Source organism: Phlebotomus papatasi, chromosome 1 (genome assembly GCF_024763615.1).
Source record: "Phlebotomus papatasi isolate M1 chromosome 1, Ppap_2.1, whole genome shotgun sequence".
Classification (NCBI taxonomy): Eukaryota; Metazoa; Arthropoda; class Insecta; order Diptera; family Psychodidae; genus Phlebotomus; species Phlebotomus papatasi.
This window is the reverse complement of record NC_077222.1, coordinates 69,654,202-69,674,576: the sequence shown is the minus strand read 5'-3', so window position 1 is coordinate 69,674,576 and position 20,375 is coordinate 69,654,202. Positions and strand designations below refer to the sequence as shown.

The following is a 20,375-nucleotide window of genomic DNA, read 5'->3' as shown; positions in this document are numbered from 1 at the left end:
GCCACGTCCGATTTTCATTTAATTTGTTAGAAAATCTTATTAAGGATGATATCACAATAAAATTTAGTTAATTAAGAAATGGACTCTTTCATTGAATAACATCAAATATTTTCATCAAAATATGAAATAATGCAAAACTATTTCACTTAACATTAATAAGTTTCTTAAGAATTCCATGTTTTTTTTTAGTGATTGTTTACCTTGTCGAGAATTTCTTTCAATAACAAATCAAATCAAATTTATCAAGTCAATTAATCAAGTCGATACAAAATCAAATATGGTTTTCTGATTCGTTAGAGGTCACGAAATAAGACCCATTTTTCTGTTCTAAATAAACTCATAATTGCCTTACAATGTGATTTTACTTTAGGTGGCCAAAAGTGCTTACATGGCCAAGAGGGCTGACTCTACCCTATTTTTGCTGGTAGACTCAGGAAAAATATGCTGAAACCACTATTTTTTAAGCTAACTGTGCTCACTCGCTCACTGGCAAATGTAGATTTAGATTTGGACAATAATGATTAAAGCAACCGCCGGTATATGTGCGTATGTCAATTTGTTGGTTAGGTCCGTTAGGTCGGTTATAATTCTGAAACTTTAACCGCATACGAATTCAGAGGATAAGTCCAAATAGATTCCGCTGGAATATTATTCCAGTGGAAGTGTAGATAGACTATTTATAGGGTTTTCACACGCCATTGTCAGTGTCAATTTGTGCGTGCTTTTTTGGGTTTTCATCCTCATTTTTCCTACCGAAATATTTAATTTTTCACACTATTCCCGTATACTCTGACGGAAATTCCTACTGTAGAACACTCATAAACATGTCGAAGAAACGAATAGAAGTGACTGAAATGGATCCTTTTATAAAGAAACGCAGGTAAAATTGTGAATACGAGTGTTGCTTTTTTTCTGCTGTGCGGGTTGCTAAATATTAATGGCGGCTGGCCGTACTTTTGTGATGAAAAACCCTGATAAACCTTCTGAAATGCTTTCCTTTACTGTTTTTAGGCTTGAAAAAGGACTGGAGATGGAGGCTGCAACGAGTTCTGCAGCGAATTCTGTGGCAGGATTGGGTCAAGCGGCTCAGAATGTGGTTTCCACGAGTAGAAACAATACCATCAATACCTTCACGGGGACGCAATATTCTCAGCGATACCACGCGCTCTACAGGAAACGGATTACGCTGCCCGTGTTTGAGTATCGAGCAGATTTCATGAGACTCCTGGCTGAGCATCAAACAATTGTGCTTGTGGGTGAAACTGGTGAGTATTTTTGGGAGAAATTGTTTTTGGGGTATAGCTTTAGGAGTTTGCAGTGACTGTGATTGTTGTGGTGTCCATCAGGTTCTGGAAAAACCACGCAGATCCCACAGTGGTGTGTTGAATATGCCCAATCTCTGGGCAAGAAGGGTGTCTCGTGCACTCAGCCACGTCGAGTGGCAGCTATGTCTGTGGCCCAGCGAGTGTCTGAGGAGATGGATGTGGTCCTTGGCCAGGAAGTTGGCTACAGCATTCGTTTTGAGGATTGCTCATCACCTAGAACAATCCTCAAGTACATGACAGACGGTATGTTGCTGAGAGAGGGCATGAGTGATCCAATGCTGGAAACCTATCAGGTGATCCTTCTCGATGAGGCTCACGAAAGAACTCTGGCCACTGACATCCTCATGGGTGTCCTCAAGGAGGTCATTAGGCAACGGAGTGATCTCAAACTCGTTGTCATGTCTGCCACACTCGATGCCGGAAAGTTCCAGCAGTACTTTGACAATGCTCCCCTCATGAATGTCCCCGGAAGGACGCATCCCGTGGAGATATTCTATACGCCAGAACCCGAGAGAGATTATCTAGAAGCGGCTATTCGTACAGTCATTCAAATTCACATGTGCGAAGAAATTGAAGGGGATGTCCTGATGTTCCTCACGGGTCAGGAGGAAATTGAAGAGGCATGCAAACGTATCAAACGAGAAGTTGACAATCTGGGACCAGAAGTTGGTGAATTGAAATGCATTCCTTTGTACTCGACATTGCCGCCGAATCTGCAACAGAGAATCTTTGAGGCTGCACCACCCAAAAAGCCCAATGGAGCAGTTGGTCGCAAAGTGGTTGTGTCCACAAATATTGCAGAGACATCGCTGACCATTGACGGTGTAGTGTTTGTCATTGATCCCGGATTTGCCAAGCAGAAAGTGTACAATCCGAGAATACGCGTTGAGAGTCTTCTCGTGTCGCCAATTAGCAAAGCATCAGCTCAGCAGAGGGCCGGACGTGCCGGAAGAACTCGGCCAGGGAAGTGTTTTAGGCTCTACACGGAAAAGGCCTACAAAAATGAGATGCAGGAGAACACATATCCCGAAATCTTACGATCAAATTTAGGTAAGTCCTTCATGTTCTTTTTTTTAATTTGCATTTTTAAAATTCAATAAGAACCTTTTTTTTTAAGTAGAAAATTTAAAAACTAATGTCGCTGGCACACCTATTCAATTTAATGAAATTCAATCGATTGAAATTTTACCTCTTACTCTTTTAAACTGAAATCAGATATAGCTGTCTCTTTTCTTTCAAATGGAAATTGAAATTTCAATTTCAATTTTAAATTTCATTTGGCAGAAAGAGACAGCTATATCTGATTTCAGTTTGAAAGAGTGAGAGGTAAAATTTCAATCGATTGAATTTCACTCAATTGAAAAGGTGTGCCAGCGTCATAAAACTTAAATTTGAAGGTGTTACACAAAAAAATTATTTAATTAAATTTTTAATCCAATTTGATTTGAAACTCATTTTTTATGGCTCCGGCACACCTTTTAGATCAGGAAAATTTCATGAAGTTGAAATTCGGATCCCTTTCTTTTTCGCATGTTTTGCATATGTCTATCTCATTCTCTTGTACTCTTCTTCTTCTCTAAAACATCACTCCAAATTCAATTTAGCTTAATCGAATTTGGTATGTGAAAGAATGAGATAGTCATATGCAAAATATGTGAGAAAGAAAGGGTTTCGAATTTCGACTTCATAAAATTTTCCTGATCTAAAAGGTGTGCCCGAGCCATTAGGGCAGACTCACATTGACAATAAAATGAAAGACACCGTATTTCGTTAATTTACGCATTTTCATTGTAATTCTTACGAAAATTTTCCATTACCGTATTACCTTATCTCATACTCGATGGCACGAGGTGAAAATGATATAAGAAAATTAAAGAAATAAAACGAAAATGCGATAAACGGTGACCAAAAAAACTTTACGATTAATTTCTCTTACTTATAGTTTTTTTTTGCTCATTGTTTGTCGAATTTTCGGCTTATTTCTTTAATTTTCTTGTGTGATTTTCACCTAGTGCCACCGAGTATGAGATAAGGTAATACGATAAGCGAGAATTTGCGTAATAATTGCAATGAAAATGTGTAAATTAACAAAATACGGTGAGCATTTTACTGTCAATATGATTCTGTCCTTATCCTAAAAAAATTAATACTTTACACTGGCATATAATAAATTAAAAAGTTTCAGAATTTAATTGAAATAATAAATTTTGAATGTGAAAATCTTTTCTTCTGTGACAAAATTTTTATTTAATTACATCTCAAAATTAGATAATCAATACATAGAAAAATGTTATTTTCCTGTTTATTTGTTGAAAAGAGACTATGTGGGCTTACAACTAATTTTTCGACCCAGAATCTGGGAAAAAGTGCAATTTCCAAGACAATATCTTATGAACAAAAGTAACTATGCAATCCTTAAAAAGTTTTTTCATTCTGAAATTAAAATGTTTTGATTTGAAATCTCTTTATTTTAAATATTAAAGGTTGCTTTAAGTATAAGGATGATAATTTGAAATTTGTAGAAAATTTGTGGCAACTAATTGATCCAGGAAATGAAAATTGAAATTGAATCAGGAAAAGTGTATGCTTACCGATGCATCCGGATGGGAAATTTCAAGACCTTTCCAAAAAATCCAAATTCAACGAAATCGGTTGAAAAGTGAGCCCTCCAAATTGGTTTTCCCTTCAAACTTTAGCATTCTGTGATTCAAAATGGTGGATTTTCTGAACGAAATAATTTTCTGGATTACCTCTAAAACATATCCGGAAATCATTGGAAAAGCTTGGGACAATTTTGAAAAAGACCGAGGAACATGGTTTAAAAAATTTAAGGTCAAATAAAATATAATTTCTGTAATAAAATAATTGAAACATCGATACTTAACCGATTCATTACCGATTAAGACCGAAGCAGCAAGGTTGAAAATTTTAAGATTTTTCCAAAAAGTCTATGTGAAGCTGGACCAGAGTAAAACGTTACTAAAAATTTTAATTTTGCAATAAAGGTCCAAAATCGATATCTAATCGTTTGATTTTAAAGGCAAGTGGCAAAGTGGTAAACGACCTTATAATAATGGAACTTGATTTTTAGAGAGAAATAAACTCTACAACATTTTTTAATTTAACCAGAATTCAAAGATTTATGAAGTCATAATATCGGCTTATGCAGACTTCCGATCTAACGTTAATAATGCGGATTTAGGGCTTCTATATCACAATTAGTGAGATTAAAAAAAATGAATTCAGATTGTAGGGGAAAGTGCTCTCCCTTCGAACGTTCATGCCTTCGAATAATGTGAATTTCTTTTGTTTTCGTAAGAGATTTATACTAAATTATGATGGAATTATCAACAATTGATGATAAGTTAACTAATATTTAATAGAAATACGTAAGTCTCTTAGGAAAACTAAAAGAAAATTCACACTAAGAGACTTAGGGGAAAGTCGTCTGCCTTTAAATGCAGCAGCCTTCAAATGTTGCGATTTTTTCGTTGTTCTCAAAAGCATAAATTATATTCTATTAACTATTAGGTAGCTATCCATCATCCTCACAAATCATCAAAAAATGGAGAGCCTAGCTCCTATTTCCTAGATGCTAGATCAAAAAAAAATGAAAATGAGCTCTAAACTGTAATTTTGATGTTCCACAAATCATGTGATTTTTCATAGTAAAAATCATTTTACAAATAAATCTTCCATTGTGGCACATAGAAGGTTAATCAGGCTTAATATTTCTGTTAATACATTTTGGTTCAGATGACACAATTTTTGTGGGTGGCAAACATTTGCAAATATCACCCTGCAGCAGCCTTAAAATGCTAATGTCGTGTGCCTTTAAATCCTATCTTTCCATACATCAAAACATGTGAAATCGAACTCCTACTTTTCTCTGACGAACGTCATACAAATACTTATAACCTGCTATCTTGCTCCGGCCGGGATGTTTCAAGTTGACAATTTTCAACTTCAATGGCTTTTTCTTCCAAATTTTCATGTGCAAAACAGTGCTTCAGAAAAATGTGAAGAAAAGTTATTGTTTAATGTCTTTTGACTGCAGTGATGATTTTAGTGAGTGCGTTAGGCTTCAATCTAATCATTTATAGCCAATTTAGTTTTATTGATTCAATATTCTCAGTGAAAAAAAAACATTTAAAGGCAGCTGCCTCGCGTTTGAAGGTAGACTATGCCAGCTGCCTTCATACAAATCGACATCACTTTTTTAATTTCTTCAGAAGGAAAAACTGAGGACTTGCAAGTGCTAAATGAGGTAATCATATAGGCCGAATGAACAAGAGAATTTTTTGATGTAGTAGAAAATAAAATCCATTTTGTGGATTCTTCAGAAAAAAATCTTAAATTTGGAACTCCATTTTTCGTTTGAAGGCAGACGACTTTCCCCTACGTATTTCTATTAAATATTAGTTAACTTATCATCAATTGTTGATTATTCCGTGATATTTTACTATAAATCTCTTACGAAAACAAAAGAAATTCACATTATTCGAAGGCATGAACGTTCGAAGGGAGAGCACTTTCCCCTGTATGGTTCACGAAGATTAAAAAAAATACTGCTAATTTGGGGTCGAAGGAACACCTCTTCGACAGGGAATCCCTATTGACACTTTTGTCAAAATTATGAATTTTATTTTATTTTAATGTATCTGGTAAAATGCAAGTAGAGTAAAATGGGATAATTTGGAACCTTTTACAAATGACATTTGATATTTTCTCAGTGTTTTAGAGATTCAAAAGGAAGAAAACTGTTCCTTTTCTTCTTATACGTCTTTTTCTTTTATTTTGCGGTCTTTGTTTTCTCTTTGCTCGTCTGAAACAGTGAGAAAATCTCAAGTGTCACAAATTGTGAATGGTTCCAAATTACCTCATTTTACATGATGTTTTTCTTTAATCTTATAAAAAGAGGTGTTCAAATTTCATATCCTAAATGGGGGGTACTGAAAGTGTCAATAAGTATGGCATGAACCTCTTAAAGTGTCAATAGGTATTCATTTCACCCTAGGCGGGATTCTAAAATTTCATAAAATGACCATAACTAAACTTCTGATTGTTAGGATTAAAAAAATCACGGCGTTTAGGAAAGCTCTCATGCAATGCCACTTTTCTTTTTGCATTGGAAGTTCGTAAAACTGCCGCTAGGGGCAGTATTATTAAAAACAAAATTTATGCATATAGCCGAAATTTTAGTGTCTTGTAATCGTATATTATATACCTATCAAACAAAAAAAGACTTAAGTCGATCGATAACCTCTGACCCGAGCTGTAAGGGGTCAAAGTTCGAAAATTGACCGGCCTCTATCTCCGGTTCTAATTGACATTTTGACCTAAATTTTTGTATGTGTGTTCGTCTCGATGAACACTTTCAAATAGAATCGGGGATATATCCGATTCTATTTGACTGATTTTGACGATTGAGGGCGCATATTAAAGGCCTCGCAAAGTGCTACACCTTTCTAGAACATTTGAACTTCGTAGAACCAACGCTAAGGGCATTAGAGTCGAAAAAATCAATTTTTCATATTACAAAACCTCAATTATCTCGATTACCGCTTAACTGATTTTAATGATTACTTCAACATTAATTGTATTTATATCCATATTTCGTCCAAACATTTTTTTTGTTCAGATTATGCCATACGTCCGATTTTGTCGTTTTATAGTGTAAGAAATATCAATACGCAGGTGCTAATATGACCGATCTTACTCGATTATACGTTTTTTAAAATAAGGTTCAAAAGAATGTTCTTACAAAACTCAATTATTCTTTGATATTGCTGGAGTTCGTCACATGAACAAAATGCCCGCTGTGGTCAAAAAATTGAATTATCTCGGCTACCGAGCAAGCGATAGGATCAAGTTTTGGGGCAAAATTGTAGAAGAGATTCTGTTCTATATTCCACTATTTTTTCTTTCTGTAAGTTTATTTACATCTTAGATATTTTGTTTTAAGTAAAAAATTTGCAATTTTGCAGAAATTTGATTCCAAATTGCTGTAGAATACCTCTCATCTTTAGTTCTAAATCGATTTTACATGCAATCCCAGTTTGCTCACGTTAAGAATCTCATATACAAAACGCTGATCTAGGTTTATCTGTCCATTCTTTCACCATATTGTACTTTAATGAATCTGACCTATGGTAACATATTTCAATGCCTAGTCTTAAGTCACACATTTCTTGAAAAACTTGGGCAAGATGTATTAAAGGAATATGGGAAAATATGGAGTGTTCGAAGCCAAAGTCTGTGTAAAACTTGAAATCCTTCCCAATTCAAAAGCAGGCTGCTTTCCCTTAATTTGATCATTGCCAAAGCTTTTGAAAAATTTTACAGTAATTTTATATTTTACAAATTGTGAATTGCAAAATTAGGTATTTTACGACAAAAAAAACTTTTAATTGTGTTTAGGTACTGTCGTGCTCCAACTGAAGAAATTGGGCATCGATGATCTTGTGCACTTTGACTTCATGGACCCACCAGCTCCTGAGACTCTAATGCGTGCCCTGGAGCTGCTCAATTACCTGGCAGCACTCGATGATGATGGCAATCTGACGGATTTGGGGGCTGTAATGGCAGAATTCCCACTGGATCCACAATTAGCCAAGATGCTCATTGCCAGCTGCAATCACAACTGCTCCAACGAAATCCTCTCGATAACGGCAATGTTGTCTGGTGAGAAACCTATAAGCAAATGATACCAATGATTTCTCTAAATTCTCTCAAATTAGCCAACCCTTGGACACATCCAGGGGGGAACATTTCTCAAATTTCCTCTGCCAACCAATATTTCTTTTTTTTTGTTATACTATCTCTCATTTGTTTGTCTCCTTGAGATGGTGATACCACAACATCCTCTCAAAGGAATGGAAAATATTTTTACAGAAAATACTAAAAATTCAGCAAATAGAAGAAAAAAAAATCCTGTGTGACTTTACTATATTGTAGAGAAAAAAAGAAACATAAATAGCCAAAAGAAAGTCAATTGGGGAATATTTTTTGAAAAAGTTAATATATTTTTTGTTTTTGAGAAATTGTATTTGGAAGATTTTTTTTTAAATTTATAAGAGAGAATAATAAAGAATGAAATACAAGCTTTTGAGATATAGTAAAGTCGCACAAGAAAACTGACTGAGATATGAAATAGTCTTAGGTTAAAAAAGCGTACAAAACAAACAACTATATTTGTGGGACGTTGCTGTGCCCCAATGCTTATTTAGTCCCGCAGTGCTTTGTGCGTCCCAATGAAGCTAAGAGGGCGGCTGATGAGGCAAAGATGCGCTTTGCACACATCGATGGAGATCACTTGACGCTCCTCAATGTCTATCATGCCTTCAAACAGAGTGAGTTCATTGACACTATTTTTTTTTAAATCGCTCTAAAGCGTTACTCACATGTGATTGAATATTTAATTCCATAAAATGTTTTGAGTCACATCGCAATCTCTGATTGGCTGGAACTTGAAACCATTCAAACACTGAGGGAAATCGGAAAAGTTAAAATAACATTCCGGAAATGTTAATTTTACCCTGCAGTATTGATCCAAAATCGGTGTAAATATTACCCTTTTTAGGTGTATTAGGGGTTAAACTTACCCTTCTTTCATGTTGATTTTACCCTTAAACAGATGTAAAATTAACATTTGAAAAAGTGTTAAAGTTACGAAGAAAAAAAGTTAATCGCACCCTCTTTTTTTTCTCAGTGAAGTTTCAGCCAATCAATGAACACGATGGGAGTAAAATTGTTATTTTATTCACCACAATTTTTTTTTCCTTTGGTATTTCTTTTTGGTCTGGCAACAGGTAATGAAGATCCGACGTGGTGTTATGAAAACTTCATCAACTACCGATCACTGAAATCGGCAGACAATGTTCGTCAGCAATTGTCCCGTATTATGGACAGGTTCAATCTCAAGCGAACAAGCACGGAGTTTACGTCGAAAAACTATTACGTCAATATCCGGAAAGCTCTAGTTCAAGGCTTCTTTATGCAAGTAAGAAATTTTATTTGCAATTTTTTATTCACAATATATCATGATAAGAAGGTCTTAATTTTATTTAAAAATAGAAAAAATGTGCCCCATTTCCCACTACACTTTTAATTTTCATCTTAAACAATTTTGCGATTTGTAATTTTTGAATATTAAAAAAAATTACATTTTTAACAATTGAAGAAGTTTTTAAAATATTTACTTAAAAAATGCTGGACGGTTAAATGTATAGATACTTTTGCAATCATTTATTGATTAAAAAAATATGTTTTTTTTTTAGGTTTTATATTACTATTTTTATTATTATTTTTATAAAAATCTTTATTTTATTTAATTTCAATCTGCACAACATTTTTTTATTTATTTCTAATTAAAAAAAACTAGCGTCATAATATAGTTTTTAATTTTGATAATTTCTTCGTAAAGGCGTCTACACATTGGGAGCAATTTTCGTCAAAAATTGCGTTTTTGACAGAAATTTGACGTTTCCCCCTACAACGCTGTAGGGAATTTCCTTCATTTTTGACAAAAATTGCTCCCAATGTGTAGAGGCCATAACACCCAAAAAAAATTAAATAGAAATACGATCCCGTTTTTTATATTTATTTATATAAATTTTATTATTTTTTCATATTTTTCGTCCACCTTCTTGTTATTTCTTTTTTTTTGTGAAACACAGAAAAATCATAAATTGTTTGTACAGTGCTGTCTCGCTATATGCACAATTTGGGTACTTTTTTTGACAGTTCTCTCTCTGAATATGCACAACTTTTTTTGAAATTCCCAACGGTTTTTTTCTTTCTTTTAATAAATTATCATTTTTTATTGTTCTAGAATTTCCCGTATTATTTTAAATATAATATGAGACGGAAAAAATAAAATTAAGAAAATTAAAAACAAGAAAAATTAGTTACCAAGAAAATAATTTTCTTTATTACTTTGTCAAAATGTAAACAAATTGATTTTGAATGCAACCGACACAAAATCTGTGCATATAGAGTGTGCATATAGAGAGACAGCACTGTACATTTTTGTGAATTCTTACTAGGGAGTTATAAAATATAAAACCAACAAAAAAGTTTGTAAAAGTTTGTATTTTTCACAAACATTGTTCATAACATAAATCACTTTACGAGCATTTTTTGTTCTTGTTACAAATATTTGTTCGTATATTTTAGTTTAACATCATTTTTTGTTCAGACAATGCCATCTGTCCAATTTTGTCGTTTTAGTGTGAAAAATTGACTTTTCCCCAGATGCCGATTTGACTACTTTTCTCGGCCAAGACACTAAAAATAAGGTTTTTAAATGGAAAGTCTCACAAAACATAACAATTCTTTGATATAGTTGAAGTTCATTAAATGAACACTTGGGGCGCTCTGGGCGACAAACCAATTCAGAAACAATAAGGAGGAGGCGGGGCTACTTTGAGCAGTGGTGGGGCTAGATTGTTATACGACTTTTTCGCCTATTTCTAAACGAAGCTGCTCCTTACAATTATTTTACCTAGATTTATCTAGATACAATTATTTATTATATAGCAATCTAGATACACAATTATTTTGTCTATCCAAATTACATCATGTTAAAACCCAGTTTCCTTATATGTGAAAATATCTTAGAAATATGTGAAAAAATCGTATAACAATGTAACCCTACAGCTCAAAGTAGCCCCACCTTCACCTAACCTCGATTATCTCGGCTTCTGAGCAATCGATGAGATCTAGTTCTACGGCAGAATTATAGAGAGCATTCTGGTCTACATTTCACCCACATATCACTTTTCTGTCAGTCTATCTAAATTCTTGATATTTTGGTTTAAATACAAAATTTATATACTTAATTTCAGGAATTTGATTCAAGATAACGGAATGGCGTTCCTCAATTTCAGCTTTAAGTCGAATTTGCATGCAATTTGAGTTAGCTCACGTTAAGATTCTCACCTACAATAAGCTAATCTAGGCTTATCATTAGCTTTCTTTCTGCTCAGAAGTCAGAATAGTGAAAATTTGAAAAAAAAACAGATAAGCTTATGGTAGCTGAGATTCTTTACATGTGACCTCGAAAGGCAATTGCAAAATCTGGGTGTTTGCAATTGCAACTAGGAATGTGTGAAAATTCGATTGTGAGTTGAATTTTGGGGGTAAAGAATCGCATCGAGCCAATTTTATTCATTTCGAAAACCGCCATCTACAGTTTACTCAATGCAATTCTTTACGGCTCTGGCACACCTTTTAGATCAGGAAAACTTTTGAAGTCGAAATTCGAATTTCTTTCTGTCTCACGCGCTTTGCATATGACTATCTCATTCTTTCGCACTCTTCTTCTTCTTTTAGCAATCACAACACATTAAATTTAGCCTAATCGAATTTTGAAAGCGAAAGAATGAAATAGACATATGCAAAACATGTGAGAAAGAAAGCGATGTGGATTTTGGTTTCATGAAATTTTCCTAATCTAAAAGGTGTGTCAGAGCCATTACGCCAAAAATTTAACTCACAATCGAATTTTCACGCATTCCGGGTTACATGCACCCCAAGTTGCACGCATTTCGGGGTCACCTATAAAGAATCTCAGCTACGAGCTACCATAAGCTTATCTGGACTTATCACTGGTTTTCCTTTCTTTCGGGATTTTACAACTTAAAAAAAGAAAAAAAACTAAAATAAGAATTTTGGGAAAGCAAAACGTGGCCAAAATAGTAAACATTACATCATTGGAGAGATGTTCCTAAAATGTTTATATTTTACATGTAATACATGATCCGGCTGAGAAATTTAATGCCTCCTGGAGGAGCGAATCTCCTAAGAATCAACCAAGCCGTACTGTATTTTCATAAAATCATGAAGAAAAGAGATTTCATTAAAAATTCAATGAACTGCATTTTCGAACTCATACGATATGACGAAAAAAAAGCTCGAATGGCTTTATCAGGTTTCGAAAATAAATTACAGAATTCCCCTACAGGTCCAGCACACCTTTTAGATCGATAGAATTTCATGAAAGCAAAATTCGCGTTCTTTGCTGATTTGCATAAGCCTATCCCACTCTTTCGAACTCGAAATTGGACTGAACTAAATTTAATTTGGTGTGATGTTCAATAGAAGAAGAAAAGTGCGAAAGAGTAGGATATAATATGCAGAGCTTTTAAGAAAGATGGGAATGGGAATTTCGACTTTATAAAAAAAGATCTAAAAGTTGTGCAGGAGCCATAAAGAAAGATTCACTATTAATCATGAACAAAAACAATCGTTAATGAACACTAATCAATTTTAATGAAATACTTCGAAATAAAATCATTTTTACTTCACTACAAACCACTAAAAAAATCTGTGTCATTCTTTTGTAAAACTATTCCCACACTGTTTTTATAACACAATTTTAATTCAAATTATACCTAAAATATTACGATTTTTGCCTTTATACTTTACATTTCGAAAAGAATAAATATTAAAAGGAAGTAAATTTTATTTATTTTCAAAGATTAAATTCATAATGCTAGGCCAAAGTTACACACAAAGTGGCCAAAAATATGGCACATTTTTCCAAGCAAACAATTACCATTTAAGATTACTTGCAGGAAAAATGAAAACCTTTTCTTTCAATCGCAATTTTTTAATGAAAATTTCAGTGGTTTTCTCCGGAAAATTTCAAAAGTGGACTTATGGTCTGCAAAAATAAGTTTAAATTTACCTAAAGCATAAATATTTTTCACATTAAAAAATTAAAGAGAAAATCGCATTAATTTTTCGCATTAATGCTATAAATAAATTTATATCGAATTTTGCGGGCCAAGTCTACCTTTTTATCAACAAATAGATCAAATTTTGAATATAAAATGATTCAAACACACAAATTACACATTTGGACTCTCACCAGCGACAATTAATGTGAATCATATTAAAATTTTAATGTGCAAGTGTGATAAACACAGTAAGACTAAGAATTACTAATTTTTTGTATTATTTGAGTATATGAGAATTAGCTGATTACAGTAATTTTTTTTGTGTCACAATTGGGTATAGAAAAATGTAATGAGAAACTCTTTGTACAAAATGGCTATTAGGTCCAAGTACAATAAATAAACTAATTAATTAATTAATCGAGTCCCTTTCTTTCCCATACAGTTTGCATATATCTATCTCATCCTTTCGCACGTTTCTTTTAAACATCACTGCAAATTCATTTTAGCTCAGTCGAATTTCGCGTGCGAAAGAATGAGATAGATATATGCAAAGCGTGTGAGAACGAAAGGGATTCCAATTTCGACTTCATGAAATTTTCCTGTTCTAAAAGTGTGGCGGAACTGTAATGTTCTAAAAAATTGAATATACTGTGCTTGATGGTTCTGGCACACCTTTTAGATCAGGAAAATTTCATGAAGTCGAAATTCGAATCTCTCTCTTTCTCACGTGCTTTGCATATGACTGTCTCATTCTTTCGCATACCAAATTCGATTGAGCTAAATTGAATTTGCAGTGATGTTTAAAAGAAGAAGAAGAGTGCGAGAGAATGAGATAGATATATGCAAAGCATGTGAGAAAGAAAAGGATTCGAATTTCGACTTTATGAAATTTTTCTGATCTAAATGGTGTGCCGGAGCCATAAAAGCTTTTTTATATGTCTATCCCAATCTCACACAGAATGGGATAGACTTATGCAAATCTTTTGAGATAGAAAGGAACATGAATTTTGACTTCATGAAATTATAATGAGCTAAAATGTGTGGCAAAAGCATAAATTTAATTTTTCACAGACAAAATTTAATTTTTTTACTGATCATTTGTACAGTGCCATTATCAATTGATAACTTCTCAATCGTGGGGTAATTTTCTGTTTCACTTTCCTCTTTCAGGTGGCTCATTTGGAGCGAACTGGGCACTACTTGACGATAAAGGATAACCAGATGGTGCAGCTGCATCCGTCAACGTGTTTAGATCACAAACCTGATTGGGTGATTTACAATGAATTTGTACTGACCACGAAGAATTACATAAGAACAGTGACGGATGTTAAGCGTAAGAAAGACAAAAAAATCCTTTGTTTTTTGCTGTTAATGACTCTTCAATTGATTTTTTTTGTAGCTGACTGGCTCCTTAGAATCGCTCCACAGTACTACGATATGAATAATTTCCCACAGTGTGAAGCTAAACGTCAATTGGAAGTGATTCAGACGCGAATAGTGGACACGACATAAATTTGTAGTAGTGAAAAAAAGGAAAAGGAAAAAAATAAGAAACAAACTAATTATAAATGTTACTACATAATAATTAGCTTCATATTTTTAAACTTCTCTACACCATTAAATAGACAAAAAAAAGAAGAAGAAAACTTTAAAAGAAAATTTAGAAAGTGAAAATATCTCTGATAAACTTTCTAATTATTACTCTTTCAAATGACGAATGTAATGCAACTTGTAATATCCTCATGATAAAATTCCTTAACAAGAATTCAACATTTTTTCTCCGTGGGCTTTTCTTCTGAGCCTCGCAGTTTTTTTTTATCTTTTGCCACCCAGAACATTCAAATTAATTGTGAGTGTAAAATTTGTCACGGTTTGGTTTAGATGGAAAAATAAAGTTGATTATTTGACAATATAGTTACTAATTGTTTTATTTTTGGATGCGACAGAATTAACAATTCGCAGGAAATCACCAAGTTTGAAACGGGGAAAAGCCACATTTTTGCTTAGGCAGTTCATGAGGATTTCGAGACTCCCACAAGAGCCGGTCGTATGCAGCGTTCTTTCAGTTTGTACCCGATTTTGCTGACCTCAATCACGGTATTTGGTTCCACGGATTTGTTCTCCTGCAATTGATTCAGGTTGAGAGAGATTCCAGGAGGAAGGTTTGCAAGAATTACTCACCAGTTGGAAGAGGGCTTCGTGGAGATTCGGATTGAACTTTTCATTGAGAGGATTGACTCTCTCCAGGCCGTGTCGCTTGAAGACTTGATCCAGTGAAGCTTTGGTCATCGTCAGTCCTTCGTAGAGACTCTTAAGGTGTGGATTTTTGTCTGTGACCTCTTCCTTGGGCACAGTGTCTGTTGCCGTGGCAAGAATATCAGCCACTTCCAGGAGATCCTTGCAAAAGCTCTGAATCCCAAACTGTTTGGCATCTTCAATTTGTTTTGTCAGCCTCACACGAAGATTTTCCCCATCAGCCAGTGCTCTCTTATACTTGTCCTGCAGAAGACAACGTCGTGAATCTTATCTCCATACATCTTAAATACCTGGACAAACTTACCAAAAGCTCTGAACTCTTTTCCTTCTCTGAGGAAATTTGTTTGTTGAGTTCCTCCACAAGAGCAGACAATTTCTTCTCAGATTCCGACACTTCTGGCACTTGATTGTCCTTTGTGTCTTCTGATGCAAAGTTACGCCTTGCCGTTGAGATGCTCAGTAATCGGAATGGGCTGAAAAAATGGTCAGAAATGCAGTTTTTTGCAACTTTCCGGAAGGAAAGTTTATGGCTCTTTTTTGAGGTTAATTACATCATCCCCGGACATGAGGGAAGATTTTCTCCAATTTCAGCAGAATTACCTTGAGCTGGGACTTTGTACGAATGCTGGAGCATTTCTCAATATTCTCAAAACTGTACTCGCACTATTAGAACACATTTTACACACTATTTCTACTGAAAACTGAGAAAATAAATCACTTATCTCTGTATTTTTATCACGAAATCAACTTTGGAGAGGCCTATTCAGTGTTGCCAACACTTCGGTGACAGAGTTCCTATTGAGATGCTCAAATCTCCCAAAAATCTCCTAAATTTTAAATATTCCCGTCAAATAATATCTGCAGATATCTTTAAGATTTCTGTAGAGAAAATCTACACCTCTACAGAATATCTGCAGATAAATTCTGTAGATATTCTTACGAATTTTATTTGGGCTTGGGACAAAATTCGTCAGAATATTTCGGCAGATTTATGACGAATCTCTGATGAATTTCTGTAGATATTCTGTAGATTTTTTCTACATTCCAGACTTTCCAGACAAGATGTGTCAGAAGAGATGGAAAAATTTTTCACTGAAGTTTGCAAAATTCTATAGAGTTATTCTTAGTGATATCACGGTGTTTATATAAAATAAAGAATTCTGCGACGCCGTGTTACAAGTAGAGAAAAGTGAAGTGAAAACTTTAAACAGAGTGTCGACCAAAATTTCGTGTTTTTGTATCATTCGATTGGTGATTTTTAAGAAATTAGTATTTTTGCTCGCAGTTTTTTTACTTATCTAAAATGTGTACTCGGTAATGCTTGTTAAGCAGAGCATACAATTTTCTTTATAACTTCTACAGTTTCTTCATAAATCAACAATATTTTTGTGAAGTAATGGAGGTTATGCAGATTTTCTAGGGAGAAATTCTGCCGAGAATCTGCAGATTTTCTCTGAATGTACTAGAATATACCGTTAAAATTCAAAAAACCTCCGAGTAAAATCGGCAGGTAGAGCAATGATTTGACGGGTTTGAATTTGAATATACACCGGGAGTCCCGGGAGTACCCAGCAAAACTTCGATCTGCAATTCTGCACTTTTGAAATTTTAACGTTTCTTGTCATTCAATCGGATACTTCGTGTGGCTTCGGGATAGTCGTGCGACTTCGTGAGCATAGCGAATTTCTTTCGTGTTTTCTAACCATTTCCTTCCCCTTCGTATTTTCTATTACGGCTGATTTAATAATATTGTATTATAACATTATAATAATATTGTAAAAAAGAGAGTATTCACGTAAAATTGTTGAATAAAAATTGAATTTTAAATAAATTGAAATACATATTTTTATGTAGTTAAAATAATGTTTAGAAACATTAGAAAGGGTAGAAGAAATGTAGAAATCATCTAAATACTCTAAAGAAATTCTGCCGATAATTTTAAAATTTTCTATAGAAATTCTGCAGAAAATTCTGCAGAATTTTCATAAAACGATCGGATCCACCTTAGAACAAAATTCTGCAGAAATTCTGCTGATTTTTCGGCAGTTAGTAATTCAAATCTGACGAATTTCTGCAGAATTCTGCAGAATTTGCCGGGTGGGTATTGCCTCGAGTATTGCCTTGTCCTTGTCAAGAATATATATTGCGTTGCGTGCGTATATCCTTAATAATTTTCACATGCAATTTTTTACTGGTGGATGGAAAACAAAATAATTTTTGTTTGTTTATCAGAATACGTGAGGAGAATAGTTAAATGGTTCGAATGATTATCCCTATTTTTATTATTATTATTTTTAATAAAAGTCGTTGGCTTTTCCACAACAAAAACCTAACTTTCTCTGTATATTTTTTTTTGCAAAATTCTGAAAGTGGATAGCATCTATTTATTTTAATTTATTTTATAAAATCTCTCTGCAAGTAAAACCAGTCAGTTTTATAATTATATTTTATATGGACATTTTTTTTAATTTATCTATTATAAGTTTTGTATTTTACAAAATTCTAGAACTGCCTTTATTAAGATTAATAAAAATTACCTTGAATTTGTTTTAGAAAAAATTGAGTTTCATAAACTAAAAAAGAAACAAAAAGTCTTTCAAATTCGTGCATCTGGAAGCGAAATATCATCCAATTTATGGAAAAATTTGGACGTAGAATAATAGTTTGAAAACCAAGTTTTTTTTAAATTATATAATCAATATAAATTTACAAAGTCTTAATAAATAATTGCAAACTTGTCAAGAAAACTTCTATGCAAACAATCAGAACACAACAAAAAAATCGAATGCCAATTTCAGCAGAAAACATTTGTTTCCGCTATTTGGGAAACATAATCAAAATTGAAAAATGTTACCATTCTTTTTAAATGCAATTGTATAGTCTGATAGAAAAAGAACAGAATTAGCGAGGATATACAAATTATTATATAATATTTGTAATTTGCACCTGAAACTTGACAAAACAAATTTTATTATTTTCATAAATTTTCTACCAATTCAGTAAAATTAATCATCTCAAAATATTATGATTTATAATTTTCACGTTTTATTAGAATACATGGTCAAAAATAATAAGTCTTTATAATGTAATTTAGATGTAAACTCTAAGCAATTCATTTCTTTTAAGAATGAAATACAGTAACTCTTGCTTATAATTTAGTTCTTTTTTCGATCGGGATATTAGGTGTGATTCTTTCATAATCACACCTATTTTTTAATTCAAACTCAAACGACAGTTGCATTAAAAAAATGTTTACATTTTTGCAATTCACGTTCACCCCTCGTCGTTACCCACGTATTTTCACGTTTACCCCTAAAATTATTCACTTTTTGGATGATATTTGTCTCCTAAATTCACAAATTTGCAAGACTATAAGTCTCAGCGTATACCAAGTGCTAAAAATTAGCATTTTTATATAAATATTGCTAACTTTTAGTAATATTTTTGTGCGTTTCAACATTTGGTGTTCGCAAAGCTGTCTACACATTATGAGAAATTTCTATCAAAAATTAGCTTCAAGATGTGTGCTTCAAAAAACTTGCCTTCACTTTGGTATGAATTTTTAATAAAAAGATGGGTTTTTGAAGTAAATTTGTTGTGTAGGCACTTTCTTTCCAGAATCTGTTCAATTAAAGGTAATTTTCATAAAAAAAATTGAAAGAAATTATTCGCTACACATTGGAACAAAATTCAACAGTAATTTTTGACAGAATTTTTGAAGGAAAACATCACGATTCGAGATTATTTTTCATGAAAATTTGTTGTTACACTGTTGGAAATAATGAGAAATGCGTTTGTGGACGTTCCTTGGGATAATATTTAGTGAATTTTTGTGGAAAATATCCCTAAAATGTAAAAGAAGAGTGTTTTTCTGGAGATGTCGCTCCTGATGGAATCCACCGCAGTATCAGCATTGAAGAAAGGAATAATTTCCTCTCACTTTTTTTTCTTCTGTTCCACAGCAAACTGCGAATATCACGATCACGCAATATTCATGAAAGTAAGGACAAAGTTTTGAGGTTATATTCGCGTATTCCAGAAAGTCAATGGGGATGTAAAAAAAATCCGTCAAAGAAACATGTAAAAAGAAAAACATCAAAGTGAAAATAGAGTATGGGAAATTCAAAAAATCAAGCTAAGATTACGTTAAAAGGGGAAAAAAATATGTGGAAATGTTCCTTCCTTCAAAGCTGGGTATTCCACCAGAATGACATCTCCAGGAAAACAGTATTGCTTTGCATTTTTGGGATATTTTACAAAAAAAAATCACTAAATACTATCCTAAGGAACATCCACAAACACTTTTCATAAATCATAAAATCAGGAGACTTGGGAATATGTTAGCAATTTGTCAAAAAATATTTGAAGAAAAGAAACACAATGTGGAAGCATTTTTCTCCTAAAACTTCTTCAAAAATTGGAATTATTCTTTAAAGGCGTCTACACATTGGGAGCAATTTTCGTCAAAAATTGCATTTTTGACAGAAATTTGACGTTTCCCCCTACAACGCTGCAGGGAATTTCCTTCAAAAAAGCAATTTTTGACAAAAATTGCTCCCAATGTGTAGAGGCCATAAAACATTTTTGAAGTATTTCTTGATGAAATCAGTTCCAATGTGTAGATACAGTAGACTCTCTCAAATTCGGGCATATGGGGCTGAAATGTCAGCCGAATTAGACAGAAATTCGGGCGACAAACTTTTTGAAATGCAACGATTTTTTATTCATGTCCATATAGATATTGAGTTTACACACTCATATATAACGTAAATTGCATGAAAATCCGTTTATAATGCAAAATCACATCAAAACTAAGACAAACCATGCCAAATTTGAGCATATTTGATTTATTTGATAATCATAATCAAACTTGAAAAATGACAACAAACTTTTTTCAAATGTAACCGCTGACCGAATTAAAAAAGCCCGATATTAAAAGAGCCGAATTAGCGAGAGTCTACTGTACTTTTGTCTTTAATTCAAGCGAGAGTTTCATTTGAAAATGCTGATGTTGACATTTTTCATGTTAGACTGAGTTTGTCGCAATTTTTCTGATAAGTTTTATAGATAATTTCTATAATTTCTAAAAAAAAATATTCTCCTAAATAAT

General features: G+C 33.3%; 2 protein-coding genes across 2 annotated transcripts; one reads left to right on the top strand and one right to left on the bottom strand.

Annotated features, from left to right (window-relative positions):
• Positions 1-671: 671 nt before the first annotated feature.
• On the top strand, positions 672-14,923 carry LOC129799254 (putative pre-mRNA-splicing factor ATP-dependent RNA helicase PRP1). The gene is made up of 8 exons (XM_055842980.1): positions 672-880; positions 1,012-1,265; positions 1,347-2,375; positions 7,746-8,009; positions 8,555-8,677; positions 9,137-9,327; positions 14,180-14,342; positions 14,409-14,923. The coding sequence occupies exons 1-8, from the start codon at positions 825-827 to the stop codon at positions 14,519-14,521; spliced, it is 2,193 nt and encodes a 730-aa protein (XP_055698955.1). The 5' UTR covers positions 672-824; the 3' UTR covers positions 14,522-14,923.
• On the bottom strand, positions 14,912-16,062 carry LOC129799263 (grpE protein homolog, mitochondrial-like). Its single transcript, XM_055842993.1, has 4 exons — positions 15,866-16,062; positions 15,570-15,738; positions 15,191-15,508; positions 14,912-15,132 (listed from the first exon to the last, which is right to left on the bottom strand). The coding sequence occupies exons 1-4, from the start codon at positions 15,940-15,942 to the stop codon at positions 15,022-15,024; spliced, it is 675 nt and encodes a 224-aa protein (XP_055698968.1). The 5' UTR covers positions 15,943-16,062; the 3' UTR covers positions 14,912-15,021.
• Between the last annotated feature and the right edge of the window lie 4,313 nt (positions 16,063-20,375).